At 46.0% G+C, this 25,680-nt stretch overlaps 1 protein-coding gene across 4 annotated transcripts in view; it reads left to right on the top strand.

Moving 5' to 3' along the window:
* CDH4 (cadherin 4) overlaps positions 1-25,152 on the top strand; it is a 416,711-nt gene extending 391,559 nt beyond the window's left edge. For 3 of the 4 annotated variants that reach the window (XM_030963159.1, XM_030963161.1, XM_030963160.1), the window contains exons 8-15: positions 2,308-2,493; positions 7,779-8,032; positions 11,112-11,254; positions 15,159-15,392; positions 16,449-16,682; positions 20,801-20,940; positions 22,737-22,901; positions 24,259-25,152. In XM_030963159.1, coding sequence (XP_030819019.1) covers positions 2,308-2,493; positions 7,779-8,032; positions 11,112-11,254; positions 15,159-15,392; positions 16,449-16,682; positions 20,801-20,940; positions 22,737-22,901; positions 24,259-24,465 — 1,563 coding nt within the window. In that variant the 3' untranslated portion in view covers positions 24,466-25,152. The remainder of the gene's footprint in view (positions 1-2,307; positions 2,494-7,778; positions 8,033-11,111; positions 11,255-15,158; positions 15,393-16,448; positions 16,683-20,800; positions 20,941-22,736; positions 22,902-24,258) is intronic. The other variant, XM_030963158.1, reaches the window with a different exon arrangement.
* The last annotated feature ends 528 nt before the right edge of the window (positions 25,153-25,680 follow it).

Consider the following 25,680-nt stretch of genomic DNA (forward strand, 5'->3'; position numbering starts at 1 on the left):
AGTGGAAAAGCTTTATAGGCTGCTGTGATCTTCCTCCAGGCTTTATGTTGGCATGTGCTTGTGTATTTATAATTTTTAATATAACCTCATGTTTAAAAATGTGTAAGCTCTATCACTGTGGGCTGAAAATAGATGTTGTGATGGCTGCTAGAGGAGCTGCTGTAAAATCTGTTGTGTGGGGCTTTTCCATGTAACCCAAACTCATTGGCAGCACCTGGGCTGTGACCTACTGAAGGTGTTCAGGGATCATACAGGACTGGCCCTCTTAAATGGGTTAAATGCAGCTGATGGTTTGTTCTTGATGACTTAATTCTGTTTGGTTCTGCAGGGCATAAGCCTAGGATTGGCAGATGAAATCTGTGGTCCTGGGTTGAAGATTTGAGGTGGTTTCACAGAGTGTTTAACTCCTTTGGAATTACAGTATGATACCTTGTTGTCAGCAGTGCAGCCTAAAAGAGACTGGTGGCTCGTCAGCTTGTCACTGCTGCCATGCCATACAACATTAATTTAATGTAATGGGCAATAACTAGTGTGGATTTAGGAAGAGATGATCCTGTTTAACTAATCTGCTTGAGTTCAGACAAGGTTGATAGTAGAGTGTACATATGACATAATCTAATGGATTTTTCAAGAGGCTTTTGATAAATTTCCATATATTTCCCTTGCTTAAGCTGTGTGCCGCAGAGACTCCAAATTGGGCAAGAGAATGGGTAAAGAACAAGTGAGATCAGGGGAAATAAGGAGAAAAGAAGAGCTGTAGCATGTAGCAGTATAAGAATTATCCTGCAGCTTCCCACTGTTCTTCCCCAGCACTCTGCATGGCTGGAAAGAGATGCCATCTGCATTCACTAATGAAAACTTGTTTAGGACAGGTGCATAGCAGAAAAGAGGGCAAGATGCCATTGAGGATACCACTAAAGGGCAAATTTAAATTCACATTAGCATAAGGCAGATTGAATATTTTTGCTGTCAGTGGTGAAATAATGTATACTAAATACAAGCATCCGTAACGGAGAGATGCCAAAGGATGGAGATGGGTTAGGAGGGGAAACGGACTCTTGTGCTAACGAAGGAATGATTTATTATCATTTACACAACCTGGCATTTGTGCACACCAAAGGCCAGATTTTAGAAGTGCTCTGCTCCTGCAGTTTGGGGCCAGAATTTCAGTCACAGACTCGGAGCCAGCCGCTCCCGGCGTTTCCCCAGTGTTTAATTTGCCATATGTCAATCAGAGTGTTGATTTGCAAGTGCTGCTAATAGGCAGTGCTGAGACATGAGGACAGCTGAAAATTTGGGAATGTGTCTTACTGGCAGCTTTTGAGCCCCAAATACTGCAAGTATTCACAGGCCAGGATCCCTGATCAGCCATGAGATAAATCAGGGGCTGGAAAGCAGGAAAGAATGCAGTTAATGTGCCAGGATGTGCCTGAACGGGACATGCTCCATGGAAATCAGTGCTAAGTGAGAGAATTAAGCACCAGGAAAGGCTGTGGCAAAATCACAAGAAGCACTTCAAATAATGAGACAAAATCAGGGGCAAGAAAGAAATAAAATGAAGTAAAATCACTGAAGAAGCAATAAAATGCCATCACTGAAATCTGAGTGAGGCAAAATACCTTAGAATAAATGGAGATAGTCATCCTAAAAAATTCAGACATTTCAGTATGCCATTTTCCCCTGCTGTTGACAATTAACTCTCTGGTTGCTGTAATTAAGCAAGAATATCGAGAATGTTTTTTGTTGGATTCCTTGGAGCATTTGCTGAATCATGTGCAGTGGCTGTGTGATAGTGGGTTTGTTCTCCTTTGGGCTGAGAGGTGAAGTTAAGCTTTGGGGAAATACTCAAAGGAAAAAAATAGGAAAAGTCTTGCCTTTTCCTCATAATAAACCTGAGGACCAACCTGTGGATCTTCCTTGAGATGTGATTTCAGATATCAAGGAAGCAGCTCAGAAAGCTGTTCTGCAAATCCAACCTACTGGAATCCCAGAGGGTATTTATACAGAAGTAAAGCTGGGAATATCTGAGCCATTCACTTCTTTCACAGATTGCTTTACTCAGGCAGTGGAAAGGCAATGCAGTGTTCTCTTGGGGGTCAGGGCCTGTCAGCACAGAAAGTCTAAAATCCTCAGTAACCAGGGTTCCAACAGAAAAACAGAATTGAGAAAGAGAAGTGTTGCTCATTGCAGATGGTCCTCTTCATGGGACTGGCATCCCAATGGGCATGGTGATGGAGGGAGAGGGGAGGGTGGTGTGAGGATGGACAGAAAGCTCCCTCCATGACCACCCCTGTCTTTCCTTTGCAGTATTCAGGAGAAGTGCCTGAGAACAGAGTGGAGGTCGTGGTGGCAAACCTGACGGTGCTGGACCGGGACCAGCCGCACTCTCCCAACTGGAACGCCATCTACCGCATCATCAGCGGGGACCCCTCGGGCCACTTCACCATCCGCACCGACCCCGTCACCAACGAGGGCATGGTCACCGTGGTGAAGGTGAGGGGGGAGCCAGAGACGCTGTGTTTGTCACCCTACAGCTGCAGGGATGGCCTGCAGTTGTTTCGTGCCTTCCTGCCTGGAAGTGCCAGTGCTTGGATCTGTTGTTCCCCATGTCTCTGTGTGTAGGAGGCCTGAATACTCTCCAGCATATGGCACTGGTTCTGGGTTTTCTGGTTTCCCAGCTCAACACAGCCCACTGTGAGCTTTCAAAAAGCCTCACATGCTGAAGGGATTCCCAGCACCAGAACCTGACCTCCACCTCCTGTTTCTCTTTGGCTCTTTGAGCTCTGTAAGGGGAATGAGCCTGGGCTGGGCAGCCCTGCCCTTCTTGAGCCAGAAAAGACCCTGTTTGCTGTGGATCAAGGGCACTGTTTCACTGCCCGGGTCAGTCAAGTGATCCTCTGTGAAAGCAGGGTGTGTAGGAGAGATCTCAGAGGGGTGAATTTTCTGGTAAAAGAAGGGAAAGAAATTTTCCCTTTGACTGAGTTGTTTGGCAGAAAAACTGTTGGAGAGATTTTCCTTTTCCTGTATTAAGTGATAAACACACAGTGTGGGACAGATCCTCAGTTCAGGACAGTTCCACTCAAAGCCACCCCCCAGGTGGATCAGCAGAAGATCTTGTCTAAAGAGTTTCAAGAAATCAAACCAGAAATATCCACCACCCCTTCTTCTCTCCTTGTGCTGGTAGAGCTGGAAGCCTCAAGATACCTGCAGCAAATGCCAAATTGTGTTTCCTTCCTTGCCTCCATGTTTCCAAAGAACATGACTCTATCTTCATTGGAGCATTCACTTCTCTTCCAGTTGTGAGGCCAGTGGGTGTTTCTGCAGTCATTACTCACAGCCAGGACATCACTGGATCCCTTCAGCATTCGCTGAAGCTCTTCCCAGATAAGATGCCTGTGGGTGCTCCCTCTGACTACAAAAAACAGCAAGGACATCACACACAGGCTGTTGAGATGTGCAGGAGCTGCACAACACACACTGTGCACTGCACATGGGAAGGATTAGTACCTGCTGGGGTGGATAAAGGCAGCACCTTCTGATAAGTCTGGCCTTCCCCCACCAGAAATTTTAATCAACAGCGTAGGTAGAAATGCTAAGTTGAAAGAGCAGTATAATTCAAGAATAGCTCTGTGTTGAGCCCTGCTTTCTTGTTATTAGCTAAACAAGTTGCAGTCATTCTATTTTGCAGTTTGTGTCTCAGGAGAAGTGGCATCAGTGAGCTGCCAGTGAGGTCACACTGGCAGGAACATGTGAGCCTGTCCTGTTCCCTGACCCCTGGCTATGTGTGTGTGTCTGCAGATGCTGCTCTGCTGAAACTTCAAGGGACACACCATTCTACCTGCCAGATGGTATTTCAGCAGGGTCCTCTTATTTATCGCTTTTTACTGCTCTGTGATGATGGTTGACAGCCTTACTATGAAACCTCTTCAAGCTTAGACGTTTGTATGTTTTGCATATATGTGTGTAAGCATACATATATCCAAATCTATATTTTCTGCTTAAACAGAAAACATTCAACAAAGAAAAGTGCAAAAATTTACCAGTGACATCAGCAGCCAGTCTGAAATCGAAATGCCAACATTTTCATTGCAAGTAGGGGAGGACCCCTTATTCTTAATCTTGCAAAGTGTCAGGACTGTAGTTTAAAGGCACATCAAAGTGAACAACAGGGGATTTGCATGATCAACACTGCTGCACAAGGACTTGTGCATAATAAACCATCCCTTATTCACAACTTGCAGGCAGAAAGCAGGGCAGATTTGTCAAGACACCATTGATGCTGGTGTTGATTTTCCACTGCTGTGTAACCCACAGTGATCACAAAGCAGAGAACCACATGAAAATCCCATCTCATCAAGCTGAGCTCAGAGCTTGAAATTGCATTGGATGTTTTCACTACATCACCTCACCTGATCCTCCTGGGCACCAGGGTTCCCTACCCCTATCTGGCTGGGAGGCTTTTTGGTGTATTTTCAGCAAGGAGAATGAGTGAAATTGCTTGTGATTAAATTTTCATGGTGAAGAAGGGAAGACTCTTAGGATTCCACCTTCTTTGAAATATTTTGTTCTCTGTTAATAAGTGAATATGCTTAAAGGTTTGGGGGATGTATTCTCATCAGACTGGGTGGCCAGTCAGAGCTTGTTCTTTGCTGTGTTGGAGCGGTCTCTTGCTGGTTTGATCACTGATGTGGGTTGAAAACACAGGTAAAAAATTAAAGTCAAGTAATGAACATTTATTTACAGACCCTACATGGCTGGATTTTCATGTGGCTCTTCAAAGCCACTCACAGATCACTCCTGCTGCAAGCAAAGGGGTGACAGCAGCAGCACTGGGACAGAGGCTCTGTGCAGAATCCCACCACTTCACCAGCATTTTAGGGGCCTGAAATGGAGGGACAGAAATCCTTCCAAGCCAGGTTTCCCTTTGGAGTTCAGATTATGCTCGTGGGGGCCATTTTGAAGCTGCCCTCAGCAAAACCCCATCTGTATCTCCAGTGTGATCACCAAAAGTATAACATTTCCCTTTCCTGTTCTTGCCTTTCCAAACCATTTCCATAACTGTGCAAGACCCTAATCTTCAAAGAAAGCCTTGATCAAGGGCAGAGAGAAACTTCCCACTCCGATGAGACACCACAGAGTCTCAAGACAATCTCCCAGAGCAGCAGTGGCTGCCCTGTGGCAGCCAGCTAAGTAAAATGTTATTATAAACTCTGCATGGATCAGAGCTGTGAATTTATAATGGAGATGCTGCTGAAGCTTTAGTTATTATTTGCCTCAACTATAACACCAGGCAAATCTGTTCACTTCAGTTAAAAGTACCCCAAGAAAAGGAGGAGACGTGGGAAGCCCTCGGCATCGCTCTGCTGCAGCCAGGTTGGAGGTGCTGGTGAAGGAGGAGGATGTGCAGCATCTCCAGGGGATATTTCACAGCCAGATCACACACCAAACAGCCAGCAAGGAGCACCTGCAAAAGTGCTGCTTTTTAATTTCATGTCAGGTGCAAAGTATGCAAGAGTCCCACATGTCCTTGTCCCAGATGTAATGGCCCTGTGGGCTTTTTCAGGATCCTGCTGTCATAGAATCAAAGAATCATTTTTAAATCAGCTGTTAACCTTGCAATGCCAAGTCCACCGTGTCCCTAAAACCATATCAATTGACCAGTGTAGAGCATTTCCAGTGATATGCATGGAGGTGCAAGGGGTGAGTGTGGTGTGAGGAACACTCAGCGCTCTGTGCACCATTATCCTCAGAGGGAGGCAGCTTTAGGCAGCAGAGGTATGAACAGTTCTGGTATAAATTGCTTATGAGGGTGTGAAAGAAGTTCTGCCTTAGGGCTGGACAGTGTCTGGCTGCAAGGGGCTGCTGTCCCATGGGGCTCAATAGCCCAAACTGCCAGGACAGCACAGACTTGATTTTACCTTCTCTTTTGTTTTTTTGGTTTGTTTGGGTTTTTTTTGTTTTTTTTTTTTTTTTTGTTTTGTTTTGTTTTTAATCTGTGTAAAATAGGATTCAGTGGACACAGGAGAAATGAGCAGATCAGCTCTGTCTTGCAGACTGAAGTGTGGTGGACACTGTTTGGTGACACTGATGCCTCCTAGACATCCTTTGGGGTGCCTGATCCTGGTCCAGCTCTGCTCCTTGCATGATTTTTCTGCAGCCCAAGTTTTGTTGCTACCAGAAGAAAGAGGAAGAAGCTTAGAGAGCAGCCCTACATTTTTGGGGGGAAAAAACCCCACTACTTTACATCAGACCACATCCTAGCAGAGCTGTGTGTCCTGAGCATCAGCAGCAGCAAGTTGCCCACATCATTCCCCATGGAGCTGCTCAGCCCCCAGCTGCCTCTGAGCCCCCTTGGGTGCAGGGTGGCTGTGGACAGCCTAGCAAACAGAGCAGCATGACAAAAAAAGAAAAAAAAAAAAAAAGAAAACTGCAGGAATATAAATTAGAGGGGGTGTGAAAAGACATTGAGGAAATGCATTAGTCAAATTGTTTCAAGGCCTTGAATAGTGTTGAAATGGGAACTTTTAGCATGCATTGGTTTTGAATGCAGCACAAGTCCGTGAGTCAGCACGGGTGGGTGTACTGGGAATCTTTATGCTTCCTTTTATTTATTAAATGTTGGCCCTGCCTGTCAGGAAGCCATTTAGCATGGGGAACATTTGCACTTCAATCGAGGAGAGATTCCGCTGGTTTACCTCTTGCCTCTGAAATTTGTTTCTCTCGTGTAGGCTCCTATGATTTGATTTCCCTCCTGACAATACTGGGTTTTAAACAGGACATGGCAGGCAGCTCCTGCTGCTGTAAATCCCTGTCCAAGTCTGTGTAGCTGTGGTGTTTCACACCCTGAGTGAGTGCTCTGCAGACTCAGCGCTGGAGAAGGTATTAGGGAGGATGGATATGCTTCTAAATTTATAAATCATGGCAAAGCAGTTTTTAACAAGCAGAGGTGTGATCCTGCATAACTCAAGCCTCCCTGGCAGATGATTAGCAGCTTCCCTCATAATAATTAGTGGGATGGTTTAGAAATTATTATTATACTGGGCTCAGTCAGTCGTGCCAGCAAAGGCTTTTCACTCTTGTCTGGCTCCTGGGACAGACACATCGTCTTCATGTGTGTGTTGAGAAGAGATCTGTGGCCTCCCAGCAGCAAAACCCAGCTGTAAGAGCTGTAGGCAACCTCCAGAGACCACGAGGTGCCTTGCAGGAGGATGAGAGGTCCCACTGGAAGGACCACCTGCTTAACCTGACCAGGGATTGTTCCTGGCAGCTCCACCTTTGCTTATAAACTCATTTAAGAGGGAAAATAAAGAGCCCTTCAGGCTCATGAGTCCACAGAGACTGTCCTGGTTCCACAGTCAGCAGTTTCAGTGCTAATAGCACTGCTAAGTGCTCATCCCAACCCTCTGAACAGGCTCCACCTGTTGCATTAGAGCAGCCCTGGGTGGGTTTGTTCGTTTGATGCTCAGCTCTCACAGGCAGGTTGTCTTTTGGAAACCACTTAGCATTGGAACAAAACACAGGGAAAATGCTCCCTGCTGTTTGCAGTTTTTCCTTTGTGGAATTTTTTTTAACTACTTGACCCTCCAAAAACTGGAAGGCCAAATCCTCCACTGGATTGAAATTGCTCTGGATTTACACCTTCAAAAGAACTGAGCTCAGGAGGAAACAAGATCAGGCAATGACTTTGATATCATTGGCCTTCTAGTCTTGCAGCTTCCAGCCAGAAGGTAGAATTTATTCTCTGCTTGGCTCTACACCTGCTTGTTTGTTTGTTTTAGGCAGTCGATTACGAGATGAACAGAGCTTTCATGCTGACAGTGATGGTATCAAACCAAGCTCCCCTGGCCAGTGGCATCCAGATGTCCTTCCAGTCGACAGCAGGAGTCACCATTTCAGTCACAGATGTCAACGAAGCGCCGTATTTCCCAACCAACCACAAGCTGATCAGGCTGGAGGAAGGGGTGCCCACGGGGACGGTGCTGACCACGTTCTCGGCGGTGGATCCCGATCGCTTCATGCAGCAGGCAGTAAGGTGGGACACCAGGCAGCCTGGGGGCTCCCCTGCAGCTGGGGGGTTCAGCTGCATGCATCTGGGGAGCCAAGCAGCTGAAAGCTGATTTCCAAACTGGCTGGTGGGATGTGAGTGAGATCTTGGCAGGGAGTGGCACCTGCGGTCGAGCACTGCACGGTGTCATGCAAATCTGTAAACTCACAGCCCCCTGCTCCAGGTAAGGCTCTGAGCAGGGTCAAGGAGAGCAGACAGAGTTGGTTCCTGGGTTACTGGCTTGCTGTGGGGCAGATCACACCTTCAAGTGAAGCAGATTACAGAGATCAGGGCTACTTCATACAAAGTCTTTGGCTCTGCCTCATCCAGGGTGCTCTGACCTGTGTGGTTCATGCACTTCATAAACACAGAGGTTTAGAAAAAGGCATCTTTGTTATTTCTGTTTTAAGGGGGGAAACTGAGGCATAGAAAGGGCTAGGCCTGGGTTTTCAAAGGGAATGGCTGGGATTTTTAATCATGCCTTGTGTTGCTTCCAGAGCATTTAGGTTCAACCTTGCTTTTAAAAGCACAGTGCAAGAGCTGTGGCTAGTTCAGAGCAAGGCTGGTGGGGTTACAAACAGCTGCTGGGCAGGGTTTTAAAGTGCCAAATTGTTCAGTTTTGCCTGAGCAGTCAAACACCCATTCACAGGCCATTGGTGCTTGGTCTGTATCTCACCAGTGCTCCCCTTGCCTGCTCCCAGTAGGTGCAATTTGTTCCAAACTTCCCTTTTTCTTCAGAGCACCTCCCTAACATAACCTCCCTTAGCTGCTTTCCCTATGAATGGGATTCAGCTGGAAATATTTTAACCTTGTAAAAGTCAGATTTCTATCCAAGCAGCTTAAGATCACTTTTAATTCGTGCTGTGACCAGGAGGGTGTCACTCACTCTGTTTTGTCCCACCTGGGCAGAGCAGGGTCTGAATCCAGGGTCCAGGACCCCAGCTCACCCACCTTCCCAGCAGGAAATAATTGGCAGAAAAGTGTAGGTGAGAATGAGTCCTTGTGACACTTTCACAACTATTTCAGCTCCCTCTGTGCAGACAGGAAATGCATTTCCTGATCTTGGATACTTTTACATCCACAGAAATTGTTTTCTTTTTTTGTTCCCAGTCTGTAAGAGCTGTGGTATTTTTGTCAAAACCTGAGTATACGACATGACCATGGCTGAGGCCACTTAAACTCGCATCAGTTGTGACATTTTGTGTCAGGAAGAGTTTGAAATATTTCACCTGGCACAGAGCTGTCGGATCTAGAAAATGGTAGTTTATTCACTGCCTCATCTTGTTGTCTTTCGACAGGGATTGTGACTTTGGAGGAAAGAGACCATCCTAACTAACAAGCCCATTTTTCTTATGTTCTTTTTGAAATATTGGCCTTTGAAGGGTCTTTATTTCCCTGATGTCTGTACCAGGGCTGGTATTCAGAGGGAGAACAACTCATTTGTGATTGAGTACTCCCTCTAACCTGGAGGGGAGTGATCTGTAATCCAGACGAGTGCCTGCTGTTCCTGTCGTTGCACAGGGCATGTGCAGGGTCTTGTAAAGTTTCCTGTGAGTATGAGCAGCCAGTTACTTGGGTTGTTTCTTTCTAGGGCTTCCAGGATATGCATTTTGAGCATCCACAGCCCCTCATTTCCAAACCCCAGTGCAATCTCTCTCCCTTTGCATCAGGACAGCCAATGCCCAGGCTTTGCAGGAACCAGTGGGGTGATTTTGGGGTCCTGTCTTTGTGAGATGTAAAAAAGATATTTTATTTTTTACTTCACAGTTGACATTGGTGAGTTAGGAAAAAAGATACCCAAAAGGCTAAACCTACAGATCCATGATAAGCACTTTGCAGAGCTGATCCAGCTGCTAGAGCCTTGCATACAGATTTCAGTCCCTAAATAGTCTTTGATGAAACAGAGTTTTTACAAATAGAAGATGAGGAAGCAGGAGCATCTCCAGTAATGCACAGCTTGGCATGGGCAGTGTCACACCTCAGGTTATCCTCATTAGCCACAGACACATTCACAAAGCCAGCTTTGAAACTGGATCCCTGGTCATTTAGCAGAGAAAGGGCAGGAGCCTCACAGCAGTGATATTGAAATGAAAACATCCCAAAGAGTCTGGCTCCATGAAATGTAATTCCTTCCTTTGGCAGGAGTTTGTGCAGCTGTGTGTTGCTTTTCTCTTCACATGGATTGACTCAGCTCAGGTTTCCCTTTGAGTTTCTGCTTCAAACAGCCCAATTCTGGAAAGAGATATTCACCAGAAGCCAGTAACGCTCTCACCTGCATGTCTAATGACAAATTATATAAAACTATCAGCAGGTCTGAGTTACCCATGAAATAAGCTCAGCTTCTCTTTGCTTATTTCAGTAATTTATAGTCTGGCCATTTATTAGCTTCCAGTTGGATAGTTATGGTCCATCTCACTTCAAACAGTACAAAACTGGGAGGCAGGAAAGCAAGAAAACAAGCAAGTAAGAAGCACGAACTGAAAACACTGATCTGGAGAACACAGGAAAAGTTTGCCCAAAAGAAGCCCCATGTTCTCAGCTGGTTGCATGGGACATGAATAGAAAATAGCTGTGAGTTGACTGAGTAGTTGGGAGGTGACTCTGACAGTGTGGTATTCCCAAACTGCTGTTTATTAGCGGTGGAGAGACAACAGGAATATCTTTGACTTTACAAACCTGTTTTCAGAAGGGCAAGGTCGGGAGCAGGAGAGAGCAGGAATCCATCCTCTAATTCAGGCATATGAATGCAGTGGTCTTTGCAGACCCCATTTCTGCTCAGCTGCAGAGACCTCAGGAAATGCCCTCTCCTAGCAGCAGGAAACTGGCATGTAAGTGGCACTTAGTGGAAAGAAGAACCTTTAAAACTAAAGTAATTGAAAAATTGAATAATTGTAAAGGTCAAAAACCGGATACTCAATTAGCATTGTGTTTGTCAACAAAACCAGTTATCCAAAGGTCCTTTGAATCACAGGTCAGGAGTCCAGAAAAAAAAACCAAACGTATTTCAAGCAATATTAAGGATATGTCAGTGAAAAGACTGCCATGTATTTATTTCCTTTCTCTGTAGATACTCTAAGCTGTCAGATCCTGCAAACTGGCTGAACATTAATGCCACAAATGGTCAGATCACTACTGCTGCTGTCCTTGATCGAGAGTCAGACTACATTAAGAATAACGTCTACGAGGCCACATTCTTGGCGGCTGACAACGGTGAGCCCAGGCTTCACATTGTTCATGCTTCAATAAGACTCTAATGTGATGCATTAAGAGAAATGATGCCCTGACAGAGTTGTCAGTATAAGTTATCTTTTTCCCAGGTTTTTATGGTCAAAAATGTGAAAGTGGGACGGGAAATTGCTGGAGTAAATTAAATGTGCACAGTGTACGGGGAGTGTTATTAAGGGAAAGGGAGGACAAATGGAAAATTGATTTGGGGAGTTCAGTGTGGCAGTGTAGCCTGAACTTAAAAAAGTGTCAGAGGGATGTGCTCTCCAGGGGCTGCCGAGCACACAGGTCCTGGTAATCCTCCCAAAGGCACTGATCAGAGCATTCAGGAAGCCTTCCTTCAGGAAATCAGAAATAATTTTATGGGATGGGAGGAGGGTATTAAAAATAAGCCCATCTCTTGAACCTGTGGTGGCTTTCATAAAAGGTGTGTCTGTCACTGGAGCTGGGCTCCTTCTGGCCACTGCCTGCCTGAAATGTGCAGCCATCATCAGATCATCTGGGTGCTGCTGTGCTTATTACCAAAGCCACTCAGGCCAGTCAGATCTCCTGGAGAAGTCCTGTTTGCTCTTCTCTTTGAAGATCACTCAGTGGTTTTGGTCCAGTCAGCCCTGAGAGCTGTGCTGGCCTCACTCAAGGGCCGGCAGCCCAGTGCTGCTGCTCTGCTTTTCCTAATCCTGGTTAGGAGGAGCTGATGAGTTTTGCTAACCACACCCAAATGTGGCCATGCTGTAATTTCATTCCTCAATTCTTCCATCTGGAAAAGGTTCAGGAGTTTCCCAGGACAAGGAGAAGGCCTTCCTCCCCCTCACTCACCCTCGTTTCCTGCTGCAGGGTGCTGAGCACTCAAACCAGAGCCCTGCTTCAGCCTCACAATTCAGCCTAGGCTTGGCTGTGAGCACCTCAATATATTGCTCATACTCTGCAGGTGCTTCCAGGGCAGTGTTTGTGTGATCCCTCAGGCTGGAGGTGCCGTGGTCATTATGAGCAGATTTGGTGGTGGTTGCAGGGCTAATGAAAACTTCCTCCCTCTGGGGTTCCATGCATCGCTTCAATCATTGCATCCCAGGTCACAGGGGTGAGGGAAACTCATGGAAGAGTTTCAGTGCTGAGGAGCTGTACCAAGAAGTGCATTTTGTCCCTTCTTTGTGCCATGAATGGTAGGACTCGCCCCACAGGCCTGTCCTGAGATTCCCCTCCATGAAGGCAACCAGGACAGGGAAATTCAAAATATTCTCAAATGGGTCCAGTGGTGTTCATCTGCAAAAGCCACAGGGCAAAACAGGTCAGATGAGGAGGCCAGGGCTGTTCCCAGTGCAGGGGTAGAGTTTGAACCTATCAACCTAATCCTCACCATCTCACCTTGCAAATTCAGGCACTTGGTGCAACATGATGTGGAGTTAACCCCTTTCCCTGGCTGTGGTGCTGATGCAGCAGTGCATCAGCACCTCCACATCCATCATTCAGCAGCTCAGAAAATGAGGGCCTAGATAAATCTCTTTATTCTGAAAAATTAATCTATCACTGGTATATTGCAGCCATTAAAATGCACATAAAGCAACACCTTATTTAAAATTCTGTCTAGAGTGCTTAGGATAACAGCTAAAGTTTCATCTAGGCTAATAGACTCTTACCACATTGCTCCCAAGTTCCAGGTTCTCCAGCATCAAAGAAAAGCTTTGGGTCAAGGGTTTTGCTGGGAATTTTTTTCTCTTTCTTGAAGAAGCGGCAGCATCTTATTTCCTTGAAGTTCTTTTTGCTGTTCTCAGTACATGATAAAGAAGTTTAGCCAATACTCCTTGGACATGCTCTCTTTCTCTCCCTGGGCTCCAGTGTAGAGATGCTGTCTTTAGGAAAAGTCTTGGCTGCAATGTAAGGAGGGCAAAAAGGGAATCCTAATGAACAGCATGGTTTTAACCTGGTTTCTGAGGAGGGAGTCCCTAGGATCACACTGTGTCTACACAAGAGTGGAGCCTGGCAGTGTTTGAACCCCTCAGCCAATTTCAGCCAATCTCCCAGGGAAGCTGAGAACTTAGATGTGTCATATTCCAGCAGGTTTCATGAAGCAAAGAGCTGAGCATGAAAACCTTGGCTTACACCTTGCTGTGGGAATGCAGACGCTGACCCTGTGAAAAAGGCAGTGATGGAGAATGCAACAGTTAAATGTAGATGCAGAAGTTGTATTGTCTTCTTCCTTTTGTCATTAGTATTTCAGTCTTAATTTCAGGGATCACACCAGCTTCTCCACTGGAGTCAGTGGTGCTATTTTAGTCCTCATCTCCTGAGGATAAAGTCCAAGGACCCTCCATTGCACATCAGTACCTGCTCTATGTCCTTGCTCTCTCCATATAAGACAGCTGAAATAATTTGAAATGTTCCATAGTTTGTAGGACATGGCCATTAAAACTTTGTTAACTTTTCATTTCTCCTAAAACTGCCCTGGAATTGCACTCAGGGACACAAAGAAACAAAAATACCAGGACTCAGATCCCAACAATACTCAATGGCCCAACAAAAGTGCATTTGTACGTGCAGCAATTGCAGGTTATTTCAGCCACTTGCCAGTTAGTGCCTCTCAGGACTGAGGGTTTGTGTTCAGTCTGTCTCAGAGGTTACAGTGCTTTTATCCCAGAAGATACTCTGGGTAATGTGAAAGCAGTAAAATCACTTTGCTTGGTCCCAAAAGTCAGTTTTCATGTCCAGCCCCAGTATCCTGGTGAGCTGTCTGCCTCTCCAGAAGCTTTCAAGGCTGATCAAAAGACATTGTTTTAGAGGGAGACCTACCCCATGCTTACAGGATGAAAGGATGAGAGTCCATGATTGAAGAGCTAATGTGGGAACCATGAAAAAAGGATTTCCAGGGCTCCTTCAGAACTTTTGAGGCTCCCTTGAGACATGGAGAAAGGAGTGTGGGAAGGAAGGTCTGTGGAAGCAGAAGCCTGATGGGGAAGTGGTTTGAGTAGCTTTGTATCTAGCACTGGGAGGAAGGGCCAGGACTGAAAACACAAACTTTAAAAAGAATTGCTGAAACCATGCAGGCAGAGGGCAGGCCAACACGGAGCTGCCAGATAAATGTGTGGGGAGAGAAATGAAAAACACTGTGCTATTTCTGGGAAGGCTGTTCTCTCCTGCCAGGGCAGATACTACTTTGTGTGAGTAGTCATTAGTCTTACAAATGTGAGTCTCCATCAGGAAGGGGTGGAGGACCAGGACTGCTGTGCTGTGACATCCCTGCTGGTTGGGACAGATGTGGAGAGGATGGGGAATTGTGTGGTGGGACCTAACACTGCTGCTGGGGGTTAGTGGCATCACCCAGCAGGTCTGGTGGTGGCTCACACTGTGGGCTTTGAGCAGGGACCTCTCACCACTAAAGCTGGGGCTGGATATGGGACTTGCTGGGCTTTCTTAGAAGCAGAGTAGAGGTCTGTAAAGCTGAAAACTGGCCAGCAAGTGCTGCAGTAAATGCTGACCAATGGGTTTCAATATGTAGGTTTTTCTCCCCTCCAAGCCCTCTTCTTCCTCTTGTCAGCTCTCTTTCTAATGGTTTTTCTTCTTTAAAGCAGCCATTACCAAGATTTGCAGGAGCAGCTTGGCATCACCTACTTGCAGTTTTAGTTTGACTAGGGGCATTGCTGCAGGCTACAGTTCTGCAGAACTCAACCTCCTGTTCTGCAGGAGTGAAAAACAGCAACATTAGGAGGCTAGGGGAAGTTTTGTACCACATGAAGCAAGGGACCGTGAAAGTGCAGTATGTCCCTAATGAGGTCCAGGGGGGGAAGGTGAAAATCCTGGTTTATTGGCCCTGGAAGGCAGAGAGGGGGCTGGCATGTGGTGTTGCCAATCCCTCTGCTCCCCAGCTGGTGCTCACAGGTCGGTTTTTCCCATGCAGGAATTCCCCCAGCCAGCGGCACGGGCACTCTGCAGATCTACCTGATCGACATCAATGACAACGCACCGGAGCTGCTGCCCAAGGAGGCGCAGATCTGCGAGAAGCCCAACCTCAACGTCATCAACATCACGGCCGCCGACGCCGACATCGACCCCAACGTGGGGCCCTTCGTCTTCGAGCTGCCCAGTGTGCCATCTGCAGTGAGGAAGAACTGGACCATCTCACGGCTCAATGGTAAACGGGGCAGGCAATCCTGAGCTCATCCGGGCTCTGCTTCGCTAATGAGTCCCACGCACGGCTTCCAAATTCTAAACTTTCCCACTTTTTTTTAATGCGATTTTTATTTTTTAAAGCACATTACGGCTGACATTATAGACAAGTTAGATAATCAGGAATGATTTGTATCAGACCTGCAGCATAACTCTAAAAGCCTTGGCACTTGGCTTTTTTTAATGCAGTTCATAATTATGAACAGTTATCAGTAGTGAACAGAGTATAAATCATCCATAATGGCCAAGGGGAAAAAAGCTATTATCAGTCTTCCTTATGTTCCTCCAGTGTAATTGTCATAAGCCACAATCAGGATCAATGTTCATTTCTCTGACCATAATTGCATAAAGGCAGCCTTTTAATTTACCATGGAACCAGGAGGGCTAGGTAAGTGTGAAGATTACCAGTATGTGAAGGATTTTTATATTGCAGCGTGCAACCACAAATGGCCCTAATTGCTCTGCTTATTGGCAGTTTCAGCAGAGGATGGAAAATATCATGGAGTTGTGTGCTGGTTTTGGCTTCAATGCTGGTCCCTCTCATTGAAGTCTAGCACAGGATGCTAGACCAGGGGCAGCAGCTCGTGCCCTCACAGCTCAGGGCTCAGTCACAACAGGATTACCTGGCTATGCCTGTCATCAGTGAGTTCCCAAAATCCTCAGGGGAAAGGGTGAGTGAGTACAGAACCTGCACAAGTGGCCAGGGGCAGCCCAGCCTCAGGAGGCATTATCCATGTGTGCCTATTTGTGTTTGATGCCATTTTGAACACATGCAAGTGGATTTGCAAATGGCATGCAGGTACTTGAGTGCAGCAGAGAGCACACAGAACTTGGCAAAGCACAGGCTGCTTGTTGGCCAGACTGTTGGGGCAGAGGTCTGAAGCTGTCCTGCCCAGGTGTGCTGTTGCTAACCTCTTCTGCAGGGCTCAGAAGAGGGCTCTGGCAGAGGAGCCTGCACAAGTGTGGCTGCAAGGCTCTACCAGTGCCTGTCATCTGTCTGTCTGTCTGTCTTGGTCTCCAGGGGACTATGCCCAGCTCAGTTTGCGGATCATGTACCTGGAAGCAGGAGTGTACGATGTGCCCATCATCGTGACAGACTCAGGAAACCCCCCCTTGTACAACACCTCTGTCATCAAGGTGAAGGTGTGCCCGTGTGACGAGAACGGCGACTGCACCACCATCGGGGCCGTGGCCGCCGCGGGGCTGGGCACGGGGGCCATCATTGCCATCCTGATCTGCATCATCATCCTGCTCAGTGAGTACCACAGCACCTGGCCTGAAAACACAGACTGCTGTGGGTTGGAAGGGACCTTAAAGTTCATCTCATTCCAACCCTCCTGTCACAGGCAGGGACACCTTCCACTATCCCAGGCTGCTCCAAGCCCCGTCCAACCTGGCTGTGGACACTTCAGGGATGGGACAGCCACAGCTTCTCTGGGCAACCTATGCCACACCCCCATAGTAAAGAATTTCTTCCCAAAATCTGCTCTAAATCTACCCTCCTTCATATTTCCCTGTTGCTCTTTCCTGTATCTTGTGTTTTTCAAGCTCCATGCAGAGGGCAGGTCCCTGAGCTTGGGCTGGGGAGGTGGTTCACATCTGCATTCAAACCTCCTTCACTGCAGCATCAGCAAAATGAGCTCTGCCTGTGTCAGACCTGTCTTTCTAAGACTTCCAGTAGCTTTGCAAACATTATTACACCTGACAACAACTTGTAAGTAGTGAGCGTGATAGGATCATCCACATTTTGCAGGAAAAGATTGAAGGCTTCTTCCAAATTTCTCTGTCAGATTCTCCCACAGCTCTCATGTCTGGCTGGCTGTGGATATACTGGTTTTCAGTACCAGATAGCCTGGTTATGAGAGTTGGGCTAGTCCCTTGCAGAGCCAGTGCATAACTTGAGTTTTTCTGGTTGTTCCAAGGAAAAGAATGGTAGTTATTCCCATTGCTTTTAAAATGACCTCGGATTAGGGAGATTATTAGTGCTTTTAGAGGAAGAATTCCTAGTTTGTCAGAAATTATGGAGGACTGGGGATACATCACAGAGAAGGACTGGCCACCCCTTTCCTTGAGGCAAAGCTATCCCTTTTGCCCAAGCGTCCCAAGCTGCCATAGGCATTACCAATAACCATGTGTGCACATCTAAAAAGTAAAAATTATATCATTTTAACTTCAAGCAGGAGTTGGCACAGTAGGAACAGATAGAAACAAGCACCGAAATGAACAATGAGGTAAATATTAATCAAGAAACACAGGATGAATCCGTGGGACTCTCATTAAAGTTAATGGGAGTTATGGTGCTAAATCACATTTAATATTTACCCTCAGCGTGTTTTAACAGAGCACAGACAGAGCAACGTATGCTCCAAGTGTCACCTCATGGGGACATGACATGGTACATTAGGAGAATGGGTCACCCTGGACTTCCCTCCACATCCTGGGCTGGCACTTGGAATGTATTGTGTGTAATTGATCTGCCTGATCGGCATGGAGGGTGAGGAAGGAGCTGGGTGTTTGTGCGGATCCTGCTCCTCTCCCAGCCCAGCTGAGCTGATGGAACATCCCTCCCTGTGCCCAGCCACAGTGCCCAGTTCCTGCCCCCATTCCCAGCTTTGGCTGCTCCCTTCAGCCAGGGTGGTTGTTGGGGCACCGTGGTCGCACACCCGATGAAGATGAAGGTGTTCATCAGCCTCACCTCCTTCTGCTGTGCAGGTTTGCTGCTGCCCCTGGGCTCAAAGTTTGGGCTCACCCAGAGATGATTAAACACAGGTCTTCTTTTTGCTGCTCTTGTATAAATCCAGTGCTAAAATACAATTTAAAACGGTTGAAAATCCTATTGACTGAAATTAACTTCAGCTGAAGGACATTTGATTTAAGAGATTCCTCTTTCCATTTTCAGATACATTATCCCATTTTAAATTACGGGTTTTATTACAAAAGCTTATTTTTACATTCATTGTAATTCTAATTGACTTTTTTTTTATCTTGGAGAGCTGCAAAGCACTGTATCAGTGATGAAAAATGTAATTTGCAATGAGCAGTTTTACAGTTACATCCTTCCAGTGTTTTGCCTCCTTTCTATCTGTTTCATATCATGACCTCTAAACAATAGCCTAGAAAAAGGCAGAAGAGGGATTTTCTTGTGCTATTTGTCCATTTTAGAGTCAGCAGGTCAAAGTTGGATGACTTTAAAAGGAAGAAGAAACAAGAGGACAGATCCAAGATTGCTCCTGTGAAGGAAGTTTATGCCTTTACCTTTGCTCAAAGGGGTTTTTTTCTTCTTCTTGCTACCTGATGTATTAGCTGCACAAATAACACATTTAGAAGAGCAATGCAGTAAAAAATTGTGAAGGGTGAAGACAATAGATTTCAAGGAAAACTACATGCAGAGCAAAAATGGTTCTAACAGCAGTAATAGCACTTCCCATTCCGCAGAGTGAATAAAAGGAAGGAGAGTGCACTACATCCACCATTGACACTTTGAAGGTGGTTTTTTTTCCAAGGTAGCTGTAAAGGCATTAATGGCACCATTTTTTCCACAAGTGCATGAAAAAGTATCATTTGAAAAAAAAAAAAAGGAAATAAAAAGATAAACCCCAGTAACCATTATAATATTGTCTTTGTGGACCAGTCAGGTATCTTGTTGTGAGAGACTTGAAAAGGAACAATGAAAAAAGGACTTCAGTAGTCTGCTAAATAGCTGAGGTTTTATATTACAGATGAGAGTTACATTTTCTTTCCCTTTCTTTTTTTCTTTCTTGAATAGATCTGGGATAAGCATTAAAGAAATGCTGAACTATTTGAAAACAATTCTGTTAGCTGGCAGGCAGGGATGTGCCAGTTGGCACACAATGGCAGTAATTAGCTGTCCAGTCCTCTTCACTCATTTCACTGAATTCCTGTTGGGTATAAACACTTTGGTGCTGGGAGGAAGAATTTGGAGCCTCATAACCTCATCTTCCTGCAAGTTGGATGGCCCATCCGTGTGCTCTGGGTCTGGTCTCAGCTAAAAACCAAAAACTTTGGGATCTCACATCCTGCCTGAGTTTGCTTGGTTGGCTGCGTTGGTTTGGCACAGTTGAGGGTTGACTGAGGTGAAATGAACCTGGGACACTTCTCCCACCTCCACTGTCCATCCATTGCTCCTTTCTGCAAATTGCCACCACTGCAGCTCAGTGTGGGGCTTGCTTGGAGAATGGAGGGGAGAGCAGGCAGTGGGAGCTGTGGCTGCAGCAGCTGCCCAGGCTGAACTTTGTTCAGGGCATTATTTGCAGCTACTGAGTACGAGAATGAAAACAAACGTATTAACACGTTCCTGGAGAAGACAAGATCTGGCTGCCTTTTGTCAGTGGAGACTTGAGTTCCCAGATATTCTTGCATGCAGTAATTCACAGGGAGCACACAGCCAGCTCCTGGGACACAGGTGTCCCTTTGAAGGGTGAGGTTGTGGAGCAGTGAGCCAGTGTTCCCCAGAGGTAAAGTTGTTTTAGAAGGGAAACATTTCTCATGATTCAAGAACTGCTCATCTCTCGCTGTTACTGTGCTGAGAGAGATTAGCCAAGCCTGGCATGCAAATGCTGATGCCTGAGGAGCTTGGCTGTGTGCTACCAGATTTGCTCTCCCTCGTTCTGCAAAGCTAGCCCTGCTCTCTGAAAGGATTTCAGATGATCTGAGATTTGCTTTCCAAGTCGATGGACAAATGCATGTGCTAATGTCCTGGCTAATCTGATCTCAGAAGTCTAAAGAGCCTCCCTCATGGACCAAAGAAGAATATGAGGGAGGCCAAATTGGATTACAGGACTCAGTGTTGTGCATCCTCCCCAGATCAGTCTTGCCTGGCCAACTGCAGGAAACAGCAGAGACTGTCACAGTCAGGGCTCATGACCTGAATGGGCTGAACCTGTGCCACGCTGCTGGAACAGCCCCTTGTGCACAAATGTTGGGTATCTGCACCTGTTTCCTTCTCTGCAGCTCTCTTCCCTCCATCTTTATGTCCCTGAATAAAATAAAGGTGGAAATCTAATCCTGAAAACTCAGGATTCAGATCAAATATTTTCAGAGAGTTGCAGTTTTCTCACTTTCTGGTTTCTTGTCCTTTGATTGTGTGTTTTACTCCTGATTAATATCAGCTCAGTCAGCATCAGTGATGGATCTTAAAGAAATGTTTGTAGTGGGAATCTGTCACAGTATTTACAGCTCTGACTGATCTCTGCTTTAGAAACTAGACCACACAATAGCTTAACATTTTATTCCTCCTGCCAGCAGCCAGTGAGGTTCTCTGCAGTGGGCAGGGGTAGGTGAGGAGTTGGGACACCCTGCGCCTGGCCTGGTGCTGCAGGAGGTCCCAGCTGACCCAGCTTGTCCCCGTTGCAGCCATGGTCCTGCTCTTCGTGGTGTGGATGAAGCGGCGGGAGAAGGAGCGGCACACCAAGCAGCTGCTCATCGACCCCGAGGACGACGTCAGGGACAACATCCTCAAGTACGATGAAGAGGGAGGTGGAGAGGAGGATCAGGTGAGAAGAGCCCCTGAGCTGTGGCCAAGGAGCTGCTGGGCAATCTGTACTCTCAAAAAAATATTTTCAGTAAAATACATGCAAAGGGTTGTGTTCTTTTATTTATGACCAGGCAGCTTTATTGGCTTCCCTGGTGTGGTGGAGGGACAGCAGGTCCAGGACATTCAGGATATTACTGGGACACCCTCCTGTGCAAGCAGGACAATGCCAGGAGGCCAGTGCCACAGGGATTTTTCTACCCCCTAGGCAGCTTCCTGGGGAAGGACTACAAATCACTCCACTGACACTCATGTTCAAACCATATTTCTGTTATTTAAGTCATTAAAATTGTGTGTTTTACCAGATATCTTTGTAAAACCAGCCAGCAGCTACTGCCCCGCCCACCCCTGTGGCTTGCTTGATCTTCTGTGGGCTTTCCCTGCATTTACTTAATCATCTCTAATGTGCCTTTAATTTCTTTTAATTTCTGGACATGGTTTGTGAGAAATGTCTAAAGAGATTTGGGGATTTTCTCTCACGACGCAGTGCGCGGTGGCAAAGCTGTGCTGGGTGACAGAGCCCTGAGCCACAGGCTGCCTGAACACGTCAGCTTTCCTCCAGTGGCTCTTCCTACAGACACCAGTGCTGATACTGCATGAAAACTTCCCTGGCCTGCACCCCTGGGATGTGCTTTTCTGCTGCTACCTGTCCAATTCCTCAGCTAAAATAGCAAAGTTGGGTCACTCATGTTGAAGTCACCGGTTTTTTTACTCCTACCAAACAGGAGTAAAGAGCCCAGGACACTCTCAGATATGATGTTCATGCAGATTATGTGACTGTACATTGTGTAATGGCTTTATTTTTTCTTGTTGAATTGGACTGCATGGTTCCAGGTCAGTGCTTAGGGATCCCCCAAAACCACTGCAGCCTATCCTGGTGGTGAGCAGGTGAGCCCAGTGAGAGCTGCCATGGAAAATTCTGAGGCAGGAGTTTACCCAAACCTTGAAAAGTTCTTATTCCGCAGAAAAATCCTTGCAATTAACATTTCTTTTTTTTCTTGTTGCTGTCAAGTTATTTATAAATATTGCTCCTGGAGATTCAGTCATCCCCATCTGAGCACAAGGATAGTTTTCCTGGTAGAACAAAGCACTGTTCTAAGCATTCCAAGTAGCTGAAGTGTCTGGTTTCAGGCAACTACACAGTAGGCTTAAATATTTTAGGAAGGATTCGTTAAAAATAACAGCAAAGGATAAGCAGCAAAACACCATTACCTACATGAATACATTTTTAATGAAATATTACCTGGTTCTCATTTCGTGATAGAAACCTATTCTGTTGGGATTTTTCACAAGCAAAAAGAACATAATTACTTTGAAAGGTCTACGTGCATAAATGCAATACACATTTTAATGTTTTTACTTCTGTAGAAATGTAATTGCAATAATATGTCTACCAACTCTGTGTCTCTACATTATATTGTGTATTTTATCGAAAAAGTTATGTGTACACTTATGCACACACAAACAAAAGCCAGGGTTTTATCCCAAATATTTAGACACTGTGTGAAATATTCAGAAAGTATTTAAATACTTAATTTAACTTATAAGATACACTCTTAGGAAGTCAATTTTATGAGCTCCTCGGAGGTCAGGTTCATCTGTAATTCAAATGGAGGTGCTACATACCCAGGGATAAGATTTGCCATCAAACTTCAGCTGAAACAGAATTAGAGGCCTTGACTTGTTTGCACATGGAGCGAGTAGGTGATCTGAAGGAAAAGCTCTGGGTTTCACACTGTGCCTTCCCATTTGTCACAGGATTATGATTTAAGCCAGCTCCAGCAGCCAGAGACCATGGATCACGTGCTGAACAAGACACCTGGAGTCAGAAGGGTGGATGAAAGACCTATTGGTGCTGAGCCACAGTATCCCATAAGACCAGTAATCCCACATCCAGGGGATATTGGTGATTTTATTAACGAGGTATGTTCTGTAGGGGGTCCTCTGTCACATCTTCAAAGCTTGAGCAGCCAGCTAAAGTCAGGTTTCCCTGATTGCACGGGACAAGCAGTGCTACTGCTCAGGCCAGAAATCTGATGCCAGCCAGGGAAAGGATTGGTATGAGCAAAGGGTGCAGGGCTTGGCCTAATGAAGGTATTGAACCAGCAAAAAGCCCAAGATATCTGTCTTATGGGTGTCACAAACACCATGCTTTTCAGAACCCAGGCAGAATGAGCCATTTTTGGCTCCTGGACTTGTAATTATTTCAGCAGTCTGTGCCTTCCTCCTAAGCTCTGTTTGGTGTAAAGCCTCAAAGAGTTTGCAGCACAGAGAGACTCAGATCAGAGAGAGTTTCTTTATTTTATGTTAGATTACTTCTCCTTTATCTGCCTGTACAAATATCTATCCAGTTGGTATTTCTTATCTCATTTTTAGTTTTGAATGATTGAGTGGTTACAAACCAATCAATGCATTATTTCCTCCGAGACAAAGCACACCATCCATTTCCTAAGCCAGAAAAATAAATGTTACAGCCATTTAATTCTATTATTACATGCATTTCCTGCTGTGCTTTTCTCATTTTCATCATTAAAATTCCTTCTTCCTTTGTCCCTTTGCCCATCCTTCTCTCACATTTACACACATCCAAGACTCACTCTCCTCACACGCCCCTGCTGCTGAAACCAGTTCCATCTCCCCACGCTGAGGTCAGGGCCTCTGAAGGTGGGAATGTGGAACATTTGCTTTATTGCAGGGCTATTCCATGAGGCTTTTCCCGACGCTGGGCTCTGCAGCAAAGCAATTCTTCTTCTCCATATCCCGAGGCCATTTCCATGGCCTGCCTACACTGCTGCCCACGCTGCACAGGAGCAGCAATGCTCCCCAGCCCTCTGCCCAGGATTCCACACCCCACGTCTGTCCTAATTGCACAATTTTGCCAGGAGTGATTTTTTTTTATATATTTTGTTTTCCTAAAGGAATGAAATACACCAGAATTAATATATTGGTGGGGGAGGAAGGGTGCTGGTTTTTGTTTCATTAGCTAAGATGGAAATCTCAACAGGCAACCCCAGCAAGGGTGCGCTGGCCAGGACAGAAAGCTTTCCAGATCCAGAAATGGATCATTGGAAACAAGCAAATGGAAATAATGACTCTTTTTAGGGACACTGGGACATTGGGATTTTTGCTGGGGGCAGCTGAGAGGTCTCTACCTGGAGGTGCACCCAGGAAGCCCCAGGACATTCATTTTTCCCTTTTAGCTTTGCTGCGGGGATCCCAAACATCCCCCCAGCCCTCAAACCCCGTGGTGGGCATTAACACCATGTGTTCACCCCCCCAGGGCCTGCGTGCAGCAGACAACGACCCCACAGCCCCCCCCTACGACTCCCTGCTGGTCTTTGACTACGAGGGCAGCGGCTCCACCGCCGGCTCCGTCAGCTCCCTCAACTCCTCCAGCTCCGGGGACCAGGACTACGACTACCTGAACGACTGGGGGCCCCGCTTCAAGAAACTGGCAGACATGTACGGGGGAGGAGAGGAAGATTAAACTGACCTCATCTTATTACAAAATTAAAAAAAAAAAAAAAAAAAAAAAGAAGGAGGAAAAAAATTATAAGAAACAAACGAAAAAAAAAACAACAAACCCGCAGACGACGTTAACGAAAAGAGCCGATGCAGGAGCAAGAACTGTACAGATGTGGCAGCTTTTTTAATTAATATCCCCTGCTGACTGTGTTGTTATTTTTAGTGGTGATATAGGAGGTTTCTTTTTTTTTTTCCTTTTTTTCTGTTGTATTTTTTTTTTCCTAGAATATTGAGCTGTCTCGCATGAACACTTGTCTCTGCTGCAGGTTTCTTTCTGGGTTTTTTTGGTTTTTTTAATGTCAGCTGGGATATTGCTCGTTTACCTGCTTTATGACTAAAGAGAGTGAAAGGCACTCTGTCTTAACTTGAATTTCTTAGAACAGAAGCACTGTTTTTAAAATATATATATATATATATATATTTGAAAGTGCCTTTTGGTGCATGTGTCAGATTCCCTTCAATCTCAGGAGTGATGAAAACAAACATACAACCATCCTGGGCAGCACTCCCTGTGACCCTAAGCCAGTTCTAGCTGGGAAGGAGTTAACAAAAAGGAACTGTGGAGATTGTTTCTTTTTTGCCTTTTTTTGTTTTGTTTCGTTTTGTTGGGTTTTTTTTAATGGGGTGACTCATTCTGGGGTGGAAGAAGATGGGGGGGTGGGGGGGGGGGGAGATGTTTTGAGTCGAAATCTTAACAGCCATCTTTAAGCCTCAGCAGGTGGTGAACTAGTCATCATGTTGTATATAATTCAGTGTTATCAGATGCAAAATACTGACCAGAGGACTCTGCTGGCCCCTGGTCACACTCAATGTAGCTGCATAGAACTATAGCATTGATAAAGCCTTTGGTTATTGCAACAGAAATCTCCGACAGCCCTTGCCTAAACCCTCCGAAGTAAACGGTGACATGACCAAAGGCCCATCTGTTTGTTTTTCTGCTATCGCCGTGTTTTGGCTCCCACGGACACGCCAGCGGGGTGAGGTGGAGGTGGTGGAAGTGGTGGTGGTGTCCCCCATCCCTGAGGATGCCCAGCACTGGTGCTGCTCTCCTGGGCTGAGGCAGGGTTTGTGCAGCGGCGCCGCTCGGCCGGCCGAGGCAGTGCCAAGGACAGGGACAGGTTACCCACACTTCTCCCATCCCTAAGTATGGAGTTAGTCTAGTTCCACATTAATGCCT

This window comes from Camarhynchus parvulus, chromosome 20, assembly GCF_901933205.1.
Source record: "Camarhynchus parvulus chromosome 20, STF_HiC, whole genome shotgun sequence".
NCBI classification, from domain to species: Eukaryota; Metazoa; Chordata; class Aves; order Passeriformes; family Thraupidae; genus Camarhynchus; species Camarhynchus parvulus.